Source organism: Antennarius striatus, chromosome 19, assembly GCF_040054535.1.
Source record: "Antennarius striatus isolate MH-2024 chromosome 19, ASM4005453v1, whole genome shotgun sequence".
NCBI lineage: Eukaryota > Metazoa > Chordata > Actinopteri > Lophiiformes > Antennariidae > Antennarius > Antennarius striatus.
The window spans coordinates 4,356,597-4,372,571 of NC_090794.1; the positions used below are offsets into that span (position 1 = coordinate 4,356,597).

General features: G+C 43.8%; 1 protein-coding gene across 2 annotated transcripts in view; it reads left to right on the forward strand.

Moving 5' to 3' along the window:
* Nucleotides 1-15,975, forward strand: part of map3k5 (mitogen-activated protein kinase kinase kinase 5) — a 41,074-nt gene that overhangs the window by 2,546 nt on the left and 22,553 nt on the right. For both annotated transcript variants that reach the window (XM_068341821.1, XM_068341820.1), the window contains exons 2-4: nt 8,834-8,973; nt 10,657-10,680; nt 14,678-14,871. In XM_068341821.1, coding sequence (XP_068197922.1) covers nt 8,834-8,973; nt 10,657-10,680; nt 14,678-14,871 — 358 coding nt within the window. The remainder of the gene's footprint in view (nt 1-8,833; nt 8,974-10,656; nt 10,681-14,677; nt 14,872-15,975) is intronic.

A 15,975-nucleotide genomic window follows, 5' to 3' on the forward strand; every position in this document is an offset into this window, starting at 1 on the left:
TTTCGTGTTGTTCATGTGCAAGTTTGTGTTTTCTTTTTGTCATGTAAGACCTTAAATGGAAGATCTTACAATCCGGAACATTTTTATCGAAAATTTCATCACTTTTATACAAGACACGTGACAGAATACGAACAATCCTTGGTTGTAAAAATGTGTTGACTGATGCTAAAGTAAAAGCCCACAGCTTTGATGTTTAATAGCCTGATCAGAATATCAGAGCCTTTTATAATAGACAGTTCTGTACTGTGTTCAACACAAGAGAGACTTGTTGCTTGTGTAAATGTCACATCATCAGTTGTGCAAACGCATCAAGTTCCTTTTTTTTTTTTTTTTTAGTTTAGTCTAACCGTGGAAGTACGTGGGTAATTATTCAGAATTTACATGGAAGGACAGACAGTTCTGCTGTATCTGTTCAGACTCACCGTTTCACCCACGTCAGAGACAGAAGCCTGAAGCTAGGAGCTCCTCTGGGCCTGACTGAAGGTTTGTGGCTGCTGTTTTCATTTGGAAAGACAATTAGTGAAGGAAATGTGAGTCCCAATGCCCCCATTTTTCACCTCCAATGATGTTTTGTTTTTTTTAACCACAAAACATGGCGCAAAAAACTATACAGAAGACAATCAGGATAAAGAATGTGTCATTTATAGGTCTGAGAAGACTAAGAATAAAGTTCTCTCAGGAAAATTGGAAATTTTACACTTTACAAAACTCTGGTATTGACGCACGCTGACATTCTGATGCTGCTGGAAACATGTTCTGACCAACACGGCTTACCATGTTTGAACAATTCCACCACACATTGAAAGCGGCTCTGCCCCGAGTGTTTGCTTAGCTCTTGTTCTGTGCTGAGAGCTCGTCTCCGTCCGCCGGAGCGTCGGTGACACAGATGCAAATCGCCTCCAGGCTGACCGCTTGTGCTTTTCCTTCCCTGGTGTTTTGGCAGGCCTGAACGAAGCACCTTGGAGAAGGAATTCATAAACCAAGTTAACCACTCTTCACCGATGTTCATTTTTAGTATTCATAACATTATCTTATTCTAACACCAACCCATTAGCTCCGGTGCTAATGTGAAACATAACATCCTGCACCAAACCTACATTCCTGACAAGCGAAAAGATGTTTTAGCAGGATTTTTGGAATTCTCCACTCAGTGCATTCACGCATTTGCCAACAAGTCTGCAAAAAATAAACAGTCGTCCCAAGGTTTGTTGTCTATTGTTATAGATCGAGCCCAGGGCACAGCTAATCTACTGTGACCTGTCAACAGCCAGCTTCTTGTTGTCTGGTCTGGATCCACCTGCATAAGACCGGACCAATCAGCCGCTCTGAAATCCCCTCAGCCGGCCCTGTGCTAAGGTGTTTACGCTCCCTGCTGTTTGCTGACAGCTCATCAGGGGTTAAAGAGCACAAGGTCAGAGGGAATTAGCCCGCAGGTTGCTTGCAGGCGTCTGGGGGGGCATCTGCTTCAGTGGGAGGTAGAGTCCCCGTTGAGCCTGAATAGACAGAGGCACAAATGTTGGTGAGGACATCTTTATTTTCATGCTGATACATGCTGGCATTTCTCAACAGGAAGTACTGCGCACACAATTGGAAGCCAACAGCTAACTATCACGTTACATCAGATTTTCAGACCTCATGCTCTGCAGGATAATGACGCTAATCCCCTAAACCTGTGAATAGAGCCGGTTGTGTTCTTAAGTCATAAGTGTGGTGTACTGTAGACCCCGGGGGGGGGTGGACCTCCACAGAGAGGTTTCGGATCGGTATCTCGATTCTGAACAGACACCCTTTTCACACTGCAAGGAAATCAGATTTGTCTTTTCCATCAGATCGTCGTCGCTCGCCGTCCACGCCGTTATTTGCAAGCGATCGGATCAGATTTGTTTGTGCTGTCATCGGCCAACTTATCTAGGGCGGGTTGCTGTGGTGACGCCGATGTCGCCGGTTGCTACGTGCGTCCGTGGATTTTTCCCAAGGCGGCATGAAGAATGGAGATCTGTCAAAATCGACGTCCAAACAAACACTGTGGAGTCACGGAACAGTTTATACCAGCATCTGTCCACCAACTGTGTTGTCCTCCGTCGCACCAATCTGAGCTGATAGTTGATGCTTTACCAACTAAAAGACTTACTCATCTCTATTTTTCCAATCTGACTGTTGCTCAATGTAATAACGTTGTGTGATTCAGATTACCTTGAAATACTGTTCACTTGGCTGACGTACTAATAATCCCTCATGTTTCAGCAAATTCTGTCTGCGAAAAGGAAAGCAGGAAGTGAATCAAGGGTGCAAGTTTGGGCGACACGAAGACCAGCAAAGGTTTTTTCTCAGCGTTTTTTTTTTTGACGGCCGTGGATGAATTCACATTCTGTTCTCAGAGCTTTTTTTCCCCTTGGGGCCACATGGCACGGCCGTTTTTTAAAATCTCTCAGGGTAGGAAAAGGCAACAAAGTGGAGGAGAGGTAAAAAAAATGAGGGGGTAAGAGGGGGGCAGACTGGTGCAACTGGCTGATTTGTCTCATTTCCTGTATCTCTGTGTTTCCTTTCGAGGGCACTCGTTTCTAAAAATAAAAAGGAGTGATAATCTCTCCAAGGCAGGGCATCTAGACTCCACAATAAGCGATTGTCTAGTATTTCCTATGTTGTCCTCTGGGAGTTGAGACGTCTTTGTGCTTGTATGGTTCCATCACACCCACAGCAATGCACCGAAAAAATACATCCAGCATGCACATCGTGCATTTTGATGAGGGAAAATAAAGCTTGTAGGAAACATCTTGGGTGTCTTGGTTCCGTCCTGACCTTTTCTTGGTCGTGTCACCTCGACCTGACAGCAAAGCATCATCATCGTTGGCTCGAGCTCAGCAGATGCTAATCGCACAGCTGCCACAACACACCGCATCACAACAGCCGTCCATTCCAGGAAATTTTTTGCAGGAAACATCGTCGTCCCTAAGACTCCCTTATTAAGGCAAGGAAAAGGATCTTTGGAGTGGGGGGGGGGTTATTTTTAGGGGAGCACGGAGACAGTAATTCCACTATGTCTCTCCATCTTTGTTATGGGAAACCCTCCTGCTGCACTCTGGTCTGGGGGGCAGCAGCCGGGGTTTCAACAGCAGCAAAGGAGGAGCTTCTCATTTATCCCACGGTCTCGCTGAGTCTCCATGGTTACAGCATCTTATGTGGAGTTTGTGCTTTATTTAAATACTTTACCTGTTAGTCAAAGGCTGTAGAACCAGAGGCCCGTCAGTGACCTCTGTGGACGAAGTTGCGGGATTGGAATTGAATTGCTACAGAAATATGAAATGTTTTTATGTCATAAGAGCATATGAAGGGAATGTAAATTATTTGAAATAGAAGGATTTATGCATCCGAAAGAAAAAGCTCGAAGTGTTTACAGAAAAATCCTTTATCCCCAATGGAATGTTGATTAGAACCATAATAACACTCTATTTAGCTTTTACTGTTGCTGCTTGGATAAATTTTGAACACATGAGATGCGAATATCTATTTACATGTCCACTTTCTATGTTTAAATAAAAAAATGTTATCTTTTGTCATTGTAGGTTGGAAAAAAGTTTTAGAAAATGAACAAATCTACTTTCATGTCATTTAATCGTATGAGCTCCTGGTTCCCTTTGGTGTTTTTCTTTTGTTCTCTTTAGTTTTTGACTGAATCTCGCAGCCTTTCTCAGGCGTCGCCATTCAATACAAGGTAGAGCTAAATTAATTAGGTCGAAAGCTCTTGAGAATAAGCTACAGAGCCATCCACGATTGTAGGAAATTCAATCACAGATAGATAGATCTGTTGCCAGGGTCTGGAATGAACCCCTTATTCTACATCTACGTATTAAAGAAGAATAAAATAGATGTTAAGCCTATTTCCATAGGCTGTATATCTTTATTGCAGCTGATGCGAGCGTGGCGCCGTTGATAGCTGAAGGCTGCTGCTAGTGACTGTTTACATTTCTCAGCTGCCCACATTCATTAAAATAGATTTCTCCGTGTTTGAATGTATTCTTTTCCGTTTGGCTCCGAGCACAAGGAGAGAAGACAAAAAGACGCTTTGAGGCGCTGAAACAATCCATATCCACTCCAACGGGCTCCGGCGCCATTTACCCACCCCCCTACCATCCGCTCCGAAAAGAGCAACCCCCCCCCCCCCCCCAGGAGAGGCATGAGAAGGATCCATTTCAGAGACACCTGAACAATTTCCCAGGCTAGTTCATGTAGTTGTGCATTCGCCACGCTGCTCATCATCCCCCTCCCTCTCTTCCTCTCTGCCCTCCCTCGCCCCTCGGAGGCACCGCTAGGCCGGAGGAACCCCGAGTAGCAGGGAAAACATTACTGAAAGCCAAATAGCGAGAGTATTGAATTGTTTTTCCTCCTCTGCTTTGAGCAGTAGGCAAGGGAATCAATTTAGCTCCAGTCGACAACAGGAGGCCCAGCTGGAGGAGGTCTACAGGATTACCAGACCTTGGTTTACTCCCAGTTTGCCTCGCCTCTCTACTACGGATAAACTCGGTATCGCTAATGATTTTAGATGATGGCATCGACTACGGCGCTAGCTGAGGGGTGGGGTGGGGGTGTATGTAACCGAGAGGCAGACCCTGTTTAAGGAGGTCGGCTGGAGGAGTCTGCTGCCGGCTCCACGCGGCCCGCTGTCGGCGCCTCGTTGGCAGCGCTGCTCTTTCGTTGGCATCCACTCCGTCATGCTGTTGCATTGATGAGCAAACACTCAGACGCTGGGCTGTTCAGTGCGTCCATATCAGATAGTCACCGCTTCTGTGCTGTTTATTTCCAGTGATATAGATTACTGTGACGTCTTCCCCATGTTAGTGAAACCTGCGCATTTGTATGAAATATTTCTTTATGGTAACGATGCTGTTCATTGGTAATAATCGGTAGGACAAGCAGGTGCTGAAACACTATAATCCACAAATATACAGCGCCCCACAGTGGTAGGAGGACCCCTATTACAGCTTCCTGGCATCCACTAACTGTTTCTGTCAGTACAGATTTCTGCCCCGTCTGCATGAGAACCAACTCCAAATCCAGACCTTGGATCGATCCTCATATGAAGGAAAGTTTTGGAGTCGTAAAGCTCTGAAACTGAACCAGCATCAAAAGTTTTAACCAGAAAATAAAGAAAATAAGAATATTCAAAGTGGAACTGAAATATAAGGACAATTTACTTTGGCTTCAGACAGTGAGAGCCCTAACCGGTATTTTATGATCTGCCTCCCCACGCCAAAGCTCACAGCCCTGAACACTGCAGCCATAGCCGGCATATCATCACCGATGGCACCGAATGCCACACACCTACTCACCCTTCTGCCCCCAGGGCTCTGGTACCGAGGGCAGAACGGCTCGGTCTGGTTAAAGCCGTATTCCTGCGGTCACGTTGGTAACCATCAAGTCGTGAAGAACAGGCTCGAGCGTGTTCTGCTGTCGGTTTACTCATTGTTCTGTCGTGTTGTGCTGTCAGCCTGTGGTTGGACTCATCTCATTTCGCGGAAAAGAATTTCCTATTGTGGACAATAATGTCTAAATGTTCATTATGTAGTGTCTGTTCTACTGGGAGATAATTAGCAGCTATTATTGTAATTATTGATTACCTTCACCAAAGTGTTCATGTATTCACGTCTGTCTGTTTGCTGATTGGCTGGTTGTCTGCAGGATTGTGCAAAAACTATAACATCTATTGATATTAAAATTGTTGGGAAGGTGAGTCTGGAAAATTTTGCATTTCTGGTTGCATTCATTTTGCACATTTTATTTTATTTATGCAAAATACGAGGCTAGAGGATTAACGTCACAAAAAATACGTAAGGTTCATCCTCAGAGACCCGTGAATGTCACAACGTCTGAAAGCCGTCCGCCGAACAGTTTGTGACATCATCGGCTTTGTTTTTCTGAATAGATGCCAGATGTCTGACACAAGCTGTTCCTCTGAGTTTTTCTAATATTGTTCAGTACGCGTTCATCCGGACTGAAATGCACACTCCGCATCGATGACACGACGACACGGTTACAAGTGTTGTCAGCTCCCCGGCGGCTTTGTTCAAAGCACAAAGCCCTTACGAGAAGTGAGTCTTCCTCTCGGTTCTTCTGGAAGAGCAAGACTATCTTGTGTTTTTGTCTTACGTGCATGGAGGCCCGCTGCCTTCCTTATTCATCACCTACGCTGGCTTCACTCTGACAGCAACCCCCCCACCCCCTTTCAGATTTAGCGCTGTGAGGCTGGCTGGAAAGCAGGAATGAAGAATTTCCCCTTTCTCCAACCATCAGCGCATTTTGAAAACAACCTCCTTTTTCTGTCAGAAAATAATAACACGTGTTACGTCGCTGCCTTTTAACGGCCTGTTTGCATTAAAGTCTCTTTGAGATGTAATATTGATGGCGTCTCCTGCTGGCAGAGAAATGAGACTAGCTTATCTTTTATTTATAAGCCACCCCTGCGCTGTCTGGGTGTTGACATTCAGTGGCACCTTGTGTGCATTAATGCAGCGGGACTGAAGAAACGAAACCTTCTTTTATTCCAGATATTCTGTCAAGTCAATGATTAGAAAGTGCCCCTAATTTTTTTCTTTAAGAAAAGGAACCCGTCTGCGTTTGTTTGGAATTGCAATGACGCATGACAGTCTTGTATATTCAGTCATGGGGATCAGGAGAGAAATACAGTATTGAGATGGGAGTAACAAGTGCTTTCTAAAGGATTAAGACCTCCCCTGCTTCGTATGTCAGAAAGTGAAACACAATGTTCTGACGTGACGACACCGGCTGCTCATCCGAGAACAAAAACCTCTTGATATTCTGCATCACTGCGCAGAGCCGCAAAGCTTCAAATCCCTCATATCCTGTCCTCTGCCTACTTGGCTATAATGAAAATGTGAGTTGTTTTTTTTTTTTTTTTTTTAAGGCTTGTGTGGAGGAAAGGTCTGATGATGTGAACCTCCAGGGCAACAAGTGGCTGCATCCTGGTTGAATTTGCATGAGCTGGTGATGAGTCACCAACCCTTCATCGCTGATTGAGGCTCTCCAACGCTACATCCAGATAGCCTCTGATAGTCTTTCCCCTGCAGAGTTATGTTGACATGAAGCCACCGACTTTGAAGTGTTTTGGCGCATTTTTGTGCATGTAAGCCGTGTTTGAAGCTGTGACTGCATCAGATACGTGTTGTTGCACAAAACGAATGAGCAGCTATCAGTTATTAAATCAGTGTCAGATGATTGTTTGCCACTTTGGAGCCGTGAAACAAGCTGCACACATAAAATTGATTTATTACCCCATTATAGAGAAGATATTAGCAAACTGTTGCCTATTTATACACCCGGCAGACATTTATGCATTTATTACCTCGCCCCGATGGGAGTCATGAGAGGTTGTGTGATCACAACGATCAGTCAGTTTGTTTGTCCACCAGACATCTCGAAAATGTTGTCAACAGATTTTGATTGAATTTCGCGTCTGGCTTCATCTGCATCTGATTTATTGGGTCACAATGAGGTGACATAAAGGGATACAGAAATGGAACTGACACCAACATTTAACTGAGATTATAGTGATGTAGACTGGAAGCCCCATCTTATAGCTTACTGTGCTTTTTCGTCTAGTTTAATAGAACTGACACCATTGACTCCAGTGCACCGCTGAGCCACACGAAAGACAAACAACCAGTCACACCTATGGACAATTTGGAACCAATCAATTCGCCTGAATTGCATGTTTTTGAAGGTGGGAAGAAACCGAAACCCCCCGAAAGAACCCACACAAACGTGTGGAGAACGTATTAACTCTGCACAGAATGGGACGCCCCCTGCTGGAGAAAGTTTAGGGCACTTCTGCATCGATTTCTCTCTCCCTCACACACAACACACAGTGTCCCAACATTTATTTGTTGTATTGTTTTGATATAAGAGCACTAAATTTATTATTGACACAATATAATCATTATGTCATCTGCGTATTTGTCTCTCTGCCAATGTTCATTCTCACTGTTTGTTCTTTGTCAAGTCCACAATGGGTGATAAACTGATAACACCTAATAATAACACTATTCTCAAAACAATTCAGAGGCAATCGGAGAGTGCAAGCCGCTGCTTTAATTGCCCCGTTGAATCGAGATGACTTAATATAGCGGGGAGTACCTCCGGCAGAAATCTTTCATTTAAACACACAGGCATTCGTTTACTGCCACCCATTAGAGGCAGAAGGTCAGTTGAACCAGAGTCTTTCCTCTCCGTCTCCACGCGGTGTGTTTGTTGACAGAGAGAGGCGGATGGTTGGAAACAGATCAGTAATCAGGGTGTGGTGTTATCTCTGTGTGGCTCTGGGAGCTCTTCTGTTGTTTTTCTTCCCCAGCAGGATGAAGTGAACTCAGTTGAAACGCATCCCGACCTCATCGGTGGGTCCCCGTCATGATTACCGTCCCATTATCTATCAGAACACCCCTAAAATGCATGAGTCAAGATATTGTTTTGGGAAGGTTGGGCAGATGATTGGGATGAATAAATAAAATTTTGCCGTCAAACCCTATAAAGGGGCGGATCCAGGAATTTGTATTAACGTCTTTTAACATGAAGAAATAAGGGCTCTTTATTTATTTATTTTAACCATTTCCATCTATTCACAATAAAATACCAGGCAGAATTTGATGAAACTTGGTAGGAAGTTTGTTCATGTTAAGATGTTGTATGTCCTACGATGAGCTGGCGTCTTGTCCAGGGTGTTCCCTGCCTTTTGTTTGTAGCAAGTGGGAGAGGCTCTAGTCAGTGGCATCTAAATACCACTGACCCAGAGAGCTAACGTAGTGTCTGTACTTCTATCCACCAGATATAGCCGTGGTGGAGATGACGGATGCCTTTCGCCAACCTTCGCTCTTTTACCACCTGGGAGTCAGAGAGAGCTTCAGCATGGCCAACAACATCATCCTGTACTGTGACACCAACTCCAACTCCATCCAGTCCCTGCAGGTGAGCTGCCATGACAACTACAACAGAATTAAATCTGTGGTGATTGAAGGAAGGGCAGGAGATTGGCCGAAATGTCATCTGGTGTCAAGCAAAACAGAAACGCTTCAACGGTTCGATGGAGTTTGGAGAAGATGATGATGCGGTTGTGCGTCGCAGCTAACTTGACCATTTGTTCGCCCGCGGTGATTGGCGTGCACTGAAGCATCATGTGGTCACATTGTGCGTCCATATGTCTGTGCTGTTCTTGTGGATATATGTCAGGAACTCCTGAGGGAATCTCAACATCTGCAAGGACTCGGTGGTGAACTGGTTTGATTTTGTCGTTTAAAGGTCAAAGTCACTGTGATTTCAAAAAAAAGCATTTATTTAGCGATAACTCAAGAATTCATACACTTGACAAAATTCCACACAAATGTCTAACAGAATAAAATGATGACATTTTATTTCCAAAAAGGTCAGAGTTAATCCTCGCTGTTACCTCATAGCATTCTCCAAAATGGCCAGTATTTGGCGCCATACCTCAAGAACAGAAAATGCAACTTTGGAAGAAATTTGGATCCTTATTGGTGACACTAACTTTGAAAATGTGATTAAAAATGTGGATCTTTTTGAAGATATGTGGGATGCATCCACATTTTTAAATTTGGTGCGCCTCTGAAGCAACATCTAGGTTCGATGTGTCTTTGTCCACCGCCGAGTCTTTACATATTTGGCGCGCATTTTCAGCGATCGTACAAATACGGATGAAGCAGATGGAATTTGGCAACATCATTGGAAATTTCTGAGGCTAGTATAGCTACAATCCAAGCAAAGGACAACAAATGAGCACGACTGCGAAAATTGTCCATTCTCAAATGTCTAACGTACCACCATCGCCATATTTGTGCAACTTAAAATCTGGGCTTTTTGCTGCCCTCCTGTGGTCGTTTTTGCCAACATGAACAGAAAATCTGTTTTTTTTTCGTAGGACACATCCATTTACTTACCTAGCAGGAGCATGAATGGGCCTTTAATGCAACTGTGCAGCATATTAGACATAACTCGCAAAGTGTGAGGCCTGTAATACAGGCGCCCTGGAACACTGGAGGCTTTATGGGTTGTTGTTTGAGTAGTAAGAGGATCTTTATGGCTGCAGGGATCCTCAGTCGGTGGCTGTATTACTACACAGGCTGTCCAGAAAGTCAGGATAAACATGACAGAAAAGCCAATTAGCATCTTCAGCTCTATCATTTCTTTCTTTCTCTGGAATGAAAAAGTTATTTTAGCCAGCGCTCTTTCTCGCCCCTAATGGGAGCTGGTTCCTTTAAAGGGGTTTTTCCTTCCTGTGGTCCGCCCGGTGCCCGCCGGCCTGACTCCACGGTCGGCTAACTGCACCTCATTCTGCCTGAAAAACACCACTTCTCTCTGGTGGTTTCCTCTGATCTCCATCAGGCTCCTAGATTGTCTTAAAAGGTTTTGCTGCAACATCAGAGGGTTTCTTCAAATACCAAAGTTCCCTTTGAAAATACACCCAAAACCTCCAGGAGCTCTCAGTGAATCTATACTTATCATATGCTTCTTAAAAGATGTTGCAGATTTTATATTATTATCAATTTGTTTTTTGGTCTAAAATTTACCCAGAGGAGGAAAATGTCCTCATTACATCTCTAAATGTCTTTTTTTCTTTCTTTCTTTATCTTTCAGGAGATCATTTGCCAGAAGAACACTGTAAGTACACAAAACCATCTGACTTCCTCCCTCCTTTGCCTTTCACACATTATTCACCCACAGCTCACACATCACACATACACAAGGCGGTGCAGAGAATATGTTTCTTCACAATGTGCAGCGAACGCCGTGACTCACGCTTTACATTTCTCCTCACGGTGTTATAAAGGTTTCTTTTTCCCACTTATGTTTCTGCTTCCACAGCGACTGCGTGGCCACCACCTGCAAGTCAGGCGCAAGCAATCAACCCCTGACATGCAAAAATGTGCAGCATTCAAATACGGCGCTGCTCTCAACTTAAGGAAATCCTGTTCTTCTATTGACTCACACTTCTCTGCAGATCCCAATATTGATTCTGAAGTTGTGTTTTCATTGTAATCCATCTATGAAGGAAGTTATAATGCCAAATAGTGTGGAGGGTTCCTACAAAATGTAATATGACATCACTTTAAGAATCAGTCAACTATTTTTTAGTCTTTTTTGGCAAATAGATTGATGATGAAGTTATTTTTAATAATTCTTTTTGTCCAATCAACAGTTCAAAAGTAGACAAATTGGACTTTGTGTTAGTGTTTCTAGTATAAAAGATAAAAAACAACAACCTGCAAATCCTTTCATCTGAGGACCTGGAGGACGTGTTTGGTGGTCCGTCCAGTTGAGATCCTGATGGATTTTGGAATCGGATTGTAGAGACGTCACACGACTTTGCTGATGAGCAGATCCTTGCTGCACGAACAAAAACCCATTGAGCGATAAAACCAACGATTCTGCACAAATTTCCAAAGAAACCACCGCCTTTGTACATAATATGTATAAATAACAATGTTGGCCATTTTACCCGCGCAAACACCTGACAATACCAGCAGCGTGGGCACATTCTTGTGAGGAGAGGGAAGGCTCAGCGCTCTTAAGTAGCTTTTGAGAGTGGAAGTGGCTCCGTGCTGCATGAAATGTACTGATCTCTGACACGGAGAGCTGATTAACGCTCACAATAAGAGTGCATGAACCCACAGTGAGTTTTTTTCATGGCTCTATGTGCTCTGTCCTTGTCCTTTTATCACGGGGCACTTACACGGCTGCTCTGTGTGCTCTTAACCAGCTCTTTGAGTCGGTAGAAGTCTGTTTTCTCTCCATTTCAATGTGTTCTTGCTGTAGAACAGCTCACTTGAATGATAATTATCGACTCAACCTCATGCTGAAAGTCAGGTGAAGGTTTGCAGCAAAAGTAAAAATGAAAAGTGAGAACAACAGCCTCAGCAGCGGTGCACAGTTAGCACTTTTCTTATAACAATAGATTTTTTTAACCCCTTTCTAAAACTTTAACTTGAGGTCAACAGGAGCCTAAATATCTTGCGTAACCTTTTAATCCTGCAAGTTTATGCATTCAGTTACTGATCCTTTGCTTTTTAATCTCCCAGCCCTGTTAAGGCGTGTTTGTTAACGTGTACAGCACATGTTACAGGACGGAAAAGCAGCATTTACTGCATTCCTAACAGTTTTGCTGCAGCAACAAATGACACAATCGCACCCCCCGAAGTCATAAAATGACCACACGACATGCTGATAAGACAAGCTTTCCTGCACGGCAAAAGTTTGATTGAGGACGGTCTCTGTTTGATGGTTGGTGTTGCATTTATTTCCCACCTTTAGACACGTTAAACACAGCACTCTGCAGGCGCTAATGTGTCCTATTGTCTGCTTTAAAAAGCATGTGTTGTTCATTTTATTTTAACTGAGAACTTCTTTACTACCCACCAGCATTCAGATGACCACCCTCCATCAAATTGCTCACACATGGCTATATCTGAATTGTTGTGAATTTGCTGACTAGCTACCGACTGACTCACATTTATATCCAAAGACTAAAGAGAGTAGAAAGCTAGAGGGGCTGGGTGAAAGAGGTATGGACGCTCGTGAGTCACGGCGACTACTTTAACAGGCTAAAGATTGTTTGATCGCTCTAAAATTTAAGTGCAAACATTAAAGTGCGGTTAGCTTTTCTCCACGTGTCTTTTTCAGTGTTTTTATTGATTATGCAGCTCCAAGGCTTTGCTGCAGTAGCTGCCAATGGATGTACATTCAATCGCCAAGGCCAAAAAAAAAATAAAAAAAGAGAGGTGACTCACTGGTTGAGTAAGTGACTCACTCTCTGTCATGTGTTCTAACTTTACCTGTAGATGTCCTTAATCCCACAAGGAGAGGAGTTTCTTTTTTCTTTTCTTTTTTGCAAAGTGTGTGTTTCCACCTGACAAACAGAGGTCAGCGGGTTTATTTACAGAAGGGTGATGTCATGAGACGCCGCTGTCGCAGGAGGAAGTTGTTATCTCTGCTTACCTTCGCTTTGATGCCGCCGTTTTTCTTTCACTTCCTTTTTCTTTGACTCTCGAGAGCGAGAGCGGCAGCGGCAGCAGCGGTGTGTTTTCTGAAAGATGCACTGAGAGGCTGAAAGCGTGGTAGAATATTGATGCTGTCAGGATGCAGCTGGGTAACAGCCCATCCGCCTTCAGACGCCATCATGTCGTCTTTCACCACACCGACACTCCGGGATGACTCGCTTTTGACAAGACCTCCACAGGCTTGAAGATGCCAGTAGCAGATTTCCTGCCTGTATTCACAACACAGGTGTTAGCTTTTGTTGCTTTTTGTTTTACCAGTGCTGTTATTGATTCTCCTGCTGATTCCTGGTTACTTCTTCTTCTTCTTTTTTTTGGAGAAAAAGCAGAAATACAGACACACATGTATCCGTGTAGTCTCAGCACGTGCATGCACACATGAAGCAGCGTCGCTGTTCAGCTTTTGGAACTGGTTCTCTCCTCTATAACAGACATGATGATGCATTTGTGTAAAAAAACATTGGTATTTCCTGATTTGACATTTTATTTTCTTGTCCCCTACCACGGTTACTCGTTTTGGCAAAAATCATTTAACTACGCATGACTTTCTGCATTAAAAAAAAAAGGGACAGAAACACGTTTCATGTGATTTGAGGACAAGCTTTCAACTAGAATCGCTTCACCATTCCCATCTCTAAAGGAACGTCCCAACCTCTGCTGGAGAGTAAAACCTCAGGCATACACTTCCAGGCATATTTGCATAGAATTAAAGTGCTTAAAAGACACTTTTAGTGCTCGCAGCTGCAGCAAATAACAGGGTAGAGCTCGGCACTGGATGCAGAGGCTGCACTGCATCTGTTTCTGCTTGTTTTTCATGAGCGCCCGGCCACATGAACAAGTGGAATTTGTCGTGCACAGCTGAGAGTGTTCTCCATCGGGACCATCAGTAATGCACAACCCCCAACCCCTCTCCCAGGTGCTACCCGTTCAGACCGGTTCGTTGCTGGTATTGTCTGTTGACAGATCGCTGCCTAAACCTCCTGTCATTACCTGCAACCGCCTCAATGAAGGGAAACATCTCAGACTTCCTCCAGGCAATCTGCTTCCTGTCCTCACAGTGTCATGTTTTACTCTCCAGTGCCTGCAAAATATGTTGTTTGCATAATTTAGACGAGGTAATTTTTCAACCAAAGATTCCATTAATGCACTTTAAATGAACTCCCTGTGGTTATTTTTAACCGCTTCGGATGTACGACACTCCGTGAATGTGGAAGTTGAAGAATCTGCAGCTGAATGATTCAACAAAGAGACTTAACACGTTGTTATGTCACATTATAATTTGCATTTTAACATGCTTAAAGTCAGGACATGTCTCCCCGAAGCTGCATTCTGACTTGTTTTCACAGTTTCTGCTTGGTTTTGACCTCAGGGAATTTCGCCACACAAGAACAGTTTAGTTTTCAGTCATACCACACAATCCTCTCAGCAGATGGAGTCGTCCAGTCATTGTGGATTGTGGTGGTTTGGTCTTTTGCATTGTCCAAACGGTACGCCGCCCACGTTTGGCGAAATAGCTGCTAATGTGTCACGCTCCAACAGAAGAGTCCTCCGATGCTCAGATACACTGACAGCTCCTAATCTGAAACCTTCTCTGGTATCAACAGACCTGCTCGGCCAACTACACCTTCATCCCGTACATGGTGACCCCCCACAACAAGGTGTACTGCTGCGAAAGCAGCCTGATGAAGGGCCTGACCGAGCTGATGCAGCCCAGCTTCGAGATGCTGCTGGGGCCCATCTGCATGCCGCTGCTCGACCGCTTCATCCAGCTGCTCAAGGTGTCCCAGGCCAATTCCCAGTAAGTAAACGGAGGACAAAAGCACAGATAGAAGTACTTCAGCAGGGGTGAATAGAACTAAATAGGTGGAACAGGGCCGTGCTGATGTTCTAATAGGCCATAATAAACATTAATGAAGGGAATTCCCAGACTTTGAGAATGAGGAAGCAAAAGAAAAAACAATTTAAATCTCTTCCTGTGAACAAGAACTTCCTCTGCGGGCACATCTAAGTGTTCTGTTGTGTGTTTAAAATGCTCAAAATGTTTCGCGAGCCAAAGGTGTGTTACGGCTTAGACACGAGCCGCTGGTTGGTGACGGGGATGGTGTGATTTCTGGCTCTCAGCAGAACAAACACTTCCCATTGTTACTGACTGTAATTCTTTATGCGGAGTGTTCGTCAGCGATGATCCGGGTGTCAATCCACGTTTACGTATAAATAAATAATTACAGCTATTACCACTACAGTTGCAGGAGTAATACTGCAGGCTTTCCTGCCAACAGCCAGCTCCTGGAACAGGAGTCAGGATTTACAGGCAGGAGAGAAAAACCTTCGCTTTGACGAAGCTTCTCTTACAAGTCTTTTTTCAGTTCAGTTCCTGGCTATTTTTATCAGCGCAATCCTTTTTTTTTTTTAATATCCTCATTTAAAGAGCGTGAACAGAGCGTCATTTAGTCAATTGGACTTTAGCCTGAACACTCCCTGCTATCAATCAGGGGAGGGGGAATCGTCAGAACAAGGGGGTCGACAGAGTTTCTGGATGTTTTTCCATGAATACATAAAAGATGATGAACAAACACATTTAATTTTAGCAGCTTTCATGTAGGATTATGTAATAAAAGAGGATATACTGTCCTATTTTTAAGGCTGCTGCAGCCACAGTTTTCACCCAAGTCTGTTTGTGTGGTAGCAGATTTCAGAGATCAGCCTTTTTATAAGGTTCCATAATATTCTACATGAGAAATTAAATGGGTTACCGTGAGGTTTTATGCAAGGATGGATTTTATGTTAAATCTTTAAATGAACCTGAACTTCCTTTAACAGTATAAAATGGGTCTATTTTTTTTTTCTTCAATATTTTTTAATCAGTGAATCATAAACTATTCTTAGGTTAATAATTGGACTT